Genomic DNA, 7,698 nt, shown 5'->3' on the forward strand with positions numbered 1-7,698 from the left:
CAGAAAGTATATTGGACTTTTTGTATTTGTAAAATGTCTTCTCAGATCACTCCTTTTTCCTTTCTTGTTAAAAACAGATTCACAGACAGTATGAAGTGGCCTTTCTGTTTACGTGTGTTCTTGTTGTATTGTCTTTGCAGTCGAAATCAGCTGTCCGCCCTGCCTGCCTGCCTGTGTGGTCTGCCTCTCAAAGTCTTAATCGCGAGTAACAACAAACTTGGATCATTACCAGAAGAGATAGGCCAGCTCAAACAGTTAATGGAGTTGGTATGTTACTGATTTTTAAGATGCTCTTTTTTGTTGGTTGACTGATCGTAGCCTATCAAGGTATTCAGAAAAACTTTTCGCGACAGTTGGACAAGGTGGAGCCTCTGTTGCGTGAGGGCAGGTATATGATAAAGACATTAAGTGGGGAGAGGAACAGCTTTGAAACTTTGCTGTGACAGACACACTTCCTGGGATTTAAAGGCTTCCTGTAATTTACAGCTCCTGAAGTTTGCAGGATTTGCAGTTTCTGAAGTTTGTGGGCTATCATGTTGTAGTTAGATTTTTTTTTTTTCAGCTTGCATATAAATTTGTAAAAAATTGTGGCTAAACTGCCAAAATAATCTACAAATAAGTTAGTAGGCCGCACTTCATGCAGGTATAAAATTAAGTCAGAAGACAGAAAGAACAGGGTGCTCTGATTCTGTCGAGATTTTAGAAATCATTGTCCCAAATCGATGTAATGTTAAAATGTGACCGTGTCCCCAGGGATAGGAAAGGAGAACGAGCTGTAGATGAGGAGAGACAGATTATAAATGTGTGTGCAGCTGAGATGCACTGTTCTATTTCAGCTCTTTCGCTACTCATTTAATTATTTACCTTTCTTCTAAATTGGGAAAGAATGAATGTTTTCTAAACGTCCATTGAGCTAACACAGGTAAAGGAAGACACAGGAGTTAGCAGTCAGGGCATGGGCTTATTCCATCCTGACCCTGTGTCAGGATGTGATTAAATGATGAAAAGGGCACAGTACCTGTCTTCCAGTAGATTCCAGTCTAGAACATTGATGGTCGATAAGTTGTGTCTTTCGTGCCAGCTCCTCTGGATCCACCTGGAGCACCGCGGTGCTGGCCTGTGAGGCCCAGATAGAGAATGCTGTGATTGCTTAGTCATGTCTGTAGTGGGATTGGTCCAGGAGAGTGGTGGCACCCATGTCACCTACGTGTCAACTTTGACTTTAATATAAAAATTAATAATTGCTATAGAAAGGCATTAGAGCTATAGAAAGTGTCTTTTTCATGGATTATTTGATAGCATTGTCCAAAACTCACTCCAACTAGCTCACACCAAAAGTCAGGGTTGGTTACAGGATGCAGGGGTCCATCAGATCACTTACTATAAAGACATTTGGTCACAGATCACGAGTGACTAGGACAAGACACAGGAATGTTATGAAGGACCGTGGCAGCGGTTCATTTTTCTCCTCAGCTTTTCCTCTTCCGTACAACGGCAGAGGTTGCCCAAGTTTAAATATTCTCCAAGTACCTAGCAAGACACCTACTGGCATCTCTCAGCCCTGGGTTCTAAGTAAGAGGCAGATCTGGCCTGATGTTCTCCCCTGACTTAGTCTGCTGTGCCTAAGACACATGGTCGTGCTGCTCAGATGTGGATGTTGGGCTGCCACCAAAGGGGGTAATTCTGAAAGAAGACAGATGTTCATTTGAGCAGACGCTGCCCACCACCCCCCTACCCCATCCCCGAAAGTTTCTATTACAAGAAGCATGTGCACGAGGCAGGGAATGATTGATTAATTCAGTCTTCGGGTTGTGAGAGGTTTGGAAAAGAAGAGCCCTTTGAGAGGCCCCTTAAATAAGGCCCATGTGGGATTTCCTAGGAGGAAAAAATAAGTCAGGGACAGGGACAGGGAAAGCATTCAAGGAGAAGGGACAGCTCGTGCAAAGGCAGTACATCCTAGAAGTCAGTGTCGTGCTTGGGAGTGGGAAGCTGTTGAATCCTGCTGAAGTGTAGGTAGATAGAATGGGGCTGGGTACGCCATCCTCACACCCACTGCCTTATATTTAGGCCATAGACAGCTCCTTTACAGGGCATTCGAGGCCCTCTGTGGTCAGCCCCCTGCTCACATCTTCTGGTTCATCTCTTGCCACTGACACCTTCACTCTCCAAGTTCCTGCCTTCTGGGAATGCACCTTGTTCATTTTCACTTCCGGACTTGTGCACACATCACTCTTCCATCATGGGCTGTTTCTTCTTCCCCACTCCTTTCTTGGTTAGTTCTTAGCCAAGTTAGATGTCACTTCATCCAAAAAGCCTTCCCAGATCCTCCAAGCCTGAGTTAGGTGATCCTGAGGCAAGCACTCCATTCTTATTACTGAGTTTTCATAGCATCACGGTTGTTTCCTTACTTGGCTTTCTCTGTGCTAGCTCCCCCGACACCCTGAAAGCTGCTTACTTGCCGTTGCATCCCAGGTGCCTGGCACCTGATAGGCACCCAGCAGATGTTTGCTGAATGGTACTGTTGAATGGTGGAAGGTGAGCCTGGAAAGATGGCTGGAGGAGATTGTGAAGACCTCAGGTGCTGGGCATGGATGGGATTGTGGGGGCAGGAAGACTCAATCTTGCTGTCCTCATAACTCAGAAGGTGCCATTTTAACTGGTTCTAGGAAACAAAAATTTCCTAGATAAAAGCTTTGGATGAAAGTCACGGTCATATGCTGCTTCTTTTTCTTTTAATGCTTCTTTTAGGTATCTGATAGCCACAAAATCCATCATTGCTAAAATTTGGGTTAGGACCTGCAAATACAACATGAATAACAATTTTTTTAAAAAATCAGACTTTATTTGTAAGAGCAGTTTTAGGTTCACAGCAAAATTGAGAAGAAGGTACAAAGATATCCCATATACCCTCTACTGCCACGCATGCACAGTCTCCCTGTCATCAACATTCTCCACCAGAGTGGTACATTCGTTACAATCTGTGATCCTATCCCAACACATCAATGTCACCCAAAGTCCATAGTTTACATTAGTGTTCACTCTTGGTGTTGTACATTCTATCTGTTTGTGTAAATGTAGAATGACATGTGTCTTTCGCTACCCTCCAAATCCTCTGTGTCATCCCTCCCTCCTCGTTAACCCTGGAAACCACTGATCTTTACTGTCTCCATAGTTTTGCCTTTTCCAGAATGTCATCTAGTTGGAACCATACAGTATGGAGCCTTTTCAGATTGGCTTCTTTCACTTAGGAATACGCATTTAAGTTTCCTCCAAGTTTTTCCATGGCTTGACAGCTCATTTTTTTTAGTGCTGAATAATATTCCACTGCCTGCACAGTTTATCTTCTCACCTCCTGAGGGACATCTTGGTGGCTTGCAAGTTTTGCCAATTATGAATAAAGCTGACAAGTTGATTTTTTTTTTTTTTTTCATTATTTGAGTTCCCATGCAGATGGGTGGCACACGGGTGAGATCAATTTTCTGGAACTTTTGGCGCTGATATGTGCTTCTGTCCCATGAACCTTGAGTGTAAGTGACACCGCATGCCATCCATCCGCTGTGCTCTAGAGCTGTGTCAGCTAGCTCATCTGTTAGCAGGTGGCACATGTGCTGAGCCTGAGAGTCAGCCCTGTACCAGAGCAGGGCTTTCCTCAAATACCCTTCCTCAGCTGCAGGGCTGACATGTGTAAACAGCCTTGTCTCCAGCGTCAGGACACACTGGCTGTTGGATGGCTCTAAGGGACACCCCGTGCTTTTCTTGGGCACCCTGTCCCGGGTCCAGCTCTAACGAGGGTGGCCCTACATCCTAGTTACAGGACTGTCTTCACCTGATTCTTATGTCTTTTCTCCACCAGCAATAACTGTTGAACCCACAAGTTCTAGGATCTTAGAGCAATAGGGGATTGTAAAAGGCATTTAGTCCAAACTCTTGACGTCTTATGAATGAAGAAACCCGAGGCAGAAAGCCAGTGCATGACATATGGAAGGTCACCCCTCTGTAGCTAAATTGTAACATAAGCTGAAACACCCTCACCCAGCACAGTCCTGTGGAAATATAATGTAAGCAGTAAATGTGATTTTAAAAGTACTGGTAGATACATTTACAAAAAAGAAGCAAGTGAAATTGATTGTAATAATATTTATTTAACCTAAAATAACCAAAATATTATTTCTTCGTCACTTGTACAATATAAAAAAAAATTAATGAGATATTTTGGATGCTTTTTTTCATGCTAAGTCCTTGAAATCTAGTGTGTACATGACTCTGAAAGCACATCACAGATTGGACTGGCCACATTTCTGGCATTCAGTGGCCACCCTTCTGGATATGGCAGCTCTGTCGCCTGTGCTCTTTCGGCTCTCCTGACCCTGTGTGTGAGCAAGCGTGATCTTTGAGAAAAAAGCATTTACTTACGAAGTTGGTAAAAATTTAATAAGTGATCATTATTTAACCACAAGGAGGGAGTGGTCTTGCTTAAGGTCACAGTCTAAAAAAAGATTATTTTCCATCCATTCTCACTTATCTTTCATATCTTTTTGCTTAAAATAGTAGTGTTACCATAGGTAACCATATCATATTATTTTAAGCTATGAATTGGGGGGAAAAAAATTCCCTGGAGGGGCAGAAGTAATTCTAGATTTGCCATGGGAGGCTTCTGTTTTGTAGTCACAAATTAACCAGCTTGTTACAAGATTTGGGAGCACTCCGAGCATTCAGAATACTTGAAGCCACCTAGTGCTTCAGCGCTGAGACAGTGTCTCAGCTTATTAGGTTCCAAGCATTGCTTGTTAACTATTTTAGAAGAAATATTTTTAAATTGTTCACATCAGACTCAGAGTATTCCAAATGGAATTATTATTATTATTATTATTATTATTATTATTATTATTATTATTATTTTGAGATGGAGTGTTGCTGTGTTGCCCAGGCTGGAGTGCAGTGGCACGATCTCGGCTCACTGCAGGCTCTGCCCCCCAAGTTCAAGCAATTCTCCTGCCTCAGCCTCCCTAGTAGCTGGGAATACAGGCACCTGCCACTGCACCTAGCTGACTTTTTGTATTTTTAGTAGAGATGGGGTTTCACTATGTTAGCCAGGCTGCTCTCAAACTCCTGACCTCAAGTGAACCACCCACCTTGGCCTCCCAAAGTATTGGGATTAAGGTGTGTGAGCCACCATGCTGGGCCAGAATTGTGAACTCTCTTTTCTTCTAAGTGTGAGTGAACATTCCAGAGTCAGCAGTCACTTAAAAACAAACAACACAATAATAAAAAATAGAAAAACTTTAGCCATTTACAAGAAAGCAGTTGTCCTTTCTACTTTGTGAAAGGAATTGGAGTTGGAAAATGATGTCTTATCTTTTTAAATACATTAGAATTACATAAGATTTTTTTTAATGCATTCCCATTCAGTCATTGCCTTGTCTTGCCATTTGAGACCGTGCAGGGAATGTCCCATGAAGAAGCCACAAAGAGACGCTACTGAGATGTCCTTTTCCTGACTCAACAAGAGTGGCCAGATTGTATTTCCACATTGTTGCAGGTGCAGGAAAACTTATGGAATCTTAGCTCCGTGGAGCTGGCCCCTCCAGGGTCATTTCAGATGGGAACGATCTGGAACTTTCTGATCTCCTTGGCTGCTCTGAATGACTTCTGTATGCTCTGTTGCCTCACTGCTGTAGCAGTATGAATGTGTTGCTTGGTACGTCTATCTGCCTGTGCTTTCTCTAAAGGGAAGAGATAAAGCGTTCACATTACTGCGCATCTGCTATGTACCAGGCACTCTGCTAGGTATACATGTATTATTTCATATAGTCTTGAAAATAAGCCAGCAAGGTAGGTATCATGTTTAAATTTTACAAATAAGTTTCAATTTTAGAATTACTTCGCCAAAGCCGCAAGGATATGAAGAGGTAGAGCTGGAATCAAAACCAGGTTTTTTAATCAGCATCCTCACAACAGTACAGCACTGTCTCTTCATCTAAACTGTAAGCCCCTCATGGAGTGGGGCCGTGATTTTTCTCTTTGGAGTTCCCTGGTTTAACTCCTGGTGGTTTTTCCATTAAAGTTGTGGGAGGAAAATGTTACTAAAAAAAAAAGGTTTGGTACAAATGGTCTCACTAATGTTTTGTTACTGTGGAAGCAAGAGTCAGGGAAGGGGGGGCTGTAGACTTGTGTTGGCTGAATCTCATTTTACTCATTAAAACCTTGTTAACATGTTGAAAACATGGTTCTTTTACTGCTAAACCATGCCTGATGGATGAGGTATATTTGTTAAGAGATGCTGTAGAAATGCCATGTGTTATAATTAACAGGCAGCTGTAAAAACAAACACACTGTTAGAACACAATCAAATAGAGAGCCTTTTATGGGGCATTTGCCAAAGATCTAAGAGTTTTCTCGTTGGTTCCCTGTATATGGTGACATGTTGTGGTCTAGAGATGGTTTTTTTTTTCACAATTCTGTCCTCTCTGAAGTCACACAGTGTGTGAAAATCATGTCTTCTAGCTCTTACCTTCACATAAGAGAACACAATATCACTGGTCTAAAACCTGCTTTTCTAATCAAAAACCTCACAAGGCCTGGCTCAAGAAATGACTAGTTGGAAGGTGCATTTCCTGGCCTTGATTGGATATGCTATTTTTTATTCTTTTTTCATGAAATGTTTGGTTGTGTGGAGAGTTTGGATTCAAAGATTGATTACTGAGCAGGTGCTGAGGAAAATCCCTTCTTCATTATTTGCATGGGCAGCGTTCCAGTCTCTGAGGGAGATAACGGCGGAGGCATAAATTCACGTGCTCGCCATGCTGTTTGTCCATTCATGGTCTCTGGAGACGCCTCCTAACCTCTGGTTTCTGTGGGGTGATTGGAAACCCAGGGCTTGCTCAAGTCCCTCTGTGCTTCCATTTCTGCCTTTCTTCTGAAGAGCAGTGGGGTAGGCCGTGTGTTTGTAAATGTAGGAGAATTGTGCAACAGAGTTTTGCTCTGGAAAAAGACACTGGTGTTGAAAGATGATAATTTGTCATCCCAGAGCTTTCTTGAGAAAATTTCAAGCTTAAATGAACATATTTTCTTTTTAAGACAGCGAGTTCTGGCCAGATGCAGTGGCTCACACCTGTAATCCCAGCACTTTGAGAGGCTGAGGCGGGCAGATCACGAGGTCAGGAGTTCGAGACCAGCCTGACCAGCATGGTAAAACCCCGCCTCTACTGAAAATACAAAAATTAGCTGGGCTTGGTGGCGTGCACCTGTAATCCCAGATACTCAGGAGGCTGAGGGAGGAGAATTGCTTGAACCTGGGAGGCGGAGGTTGCAGTGAGCCAAGATTGTGCCACTGCACTCCAGCCTAGGTGACAGAGACTCCATCTCGGGGGGGAAAAAAAAAAAAAAAGACAGTGAGTTCTGACCACAGGCATTGAGGGTTTTTTACTATTAAGAAATCAAAATTGACATTTCCCAGTTAGTTACATATCTGTTTTTCTACTAAAATAATTTCATTATCTCTGATGTAGCTAATGGACTTTCCTCCTGTTGGAGGATAATTAGAATTATTTAATCCTTACCTGTTCTTGTGATAGAGACACAGAAAGGGTAAGACATTTCCCTAAAGTTACACAGTGAGTCATACAAAATGCACTTCCACAAAAGGGCATGGCTACATGATAGGAGGCTAATATTAGTAGACTGCAGTTTCTGTCAGAA

General features: G+C 42.6%; 1 protein-coding gene across 2 annotated transcripts in view; it reads left to right on the forward strand.

Annotated features, from left to right (window-relative positions):
• LRCH1 (leucine-rich repeats and calponin homology (CH) domain containing 1) overlaps positions 1-7,698 on the forward strand; it is a 93,375-nt gene that overhangs the window by 18,179 nt on the left and 67,498 nt on the right. For both annotated transcript variants that reach the window (XM_011973579.1, XM_011973588.1), the window contains exon 2: positions 141-267. In XM_011973579.1, coding sequence (XP_011828969.1) covers positions 141-267 — 127 coding nt within the window. The remainder of the gene's footprint in view (positions 1-140; positions 268-7,698) is intronic.

This window comes from Mandrillus leucophaeus, unplaced genomic scaffold (genome assembly GCF_000951045.1).
Source record: "Mandrillus leucophaeus isolate KB7577 unplaced genomic scaffold, Mleu.le_1.0 Scaffold1002, whole genome shotgun sequence".
NCBI classification, from domain to species: Eukaryota; Metazoa; Chordata; class Mammalia; order Primates; family Cercopithecidae; genus Mandrillus; species Mandrillus leucophaeus.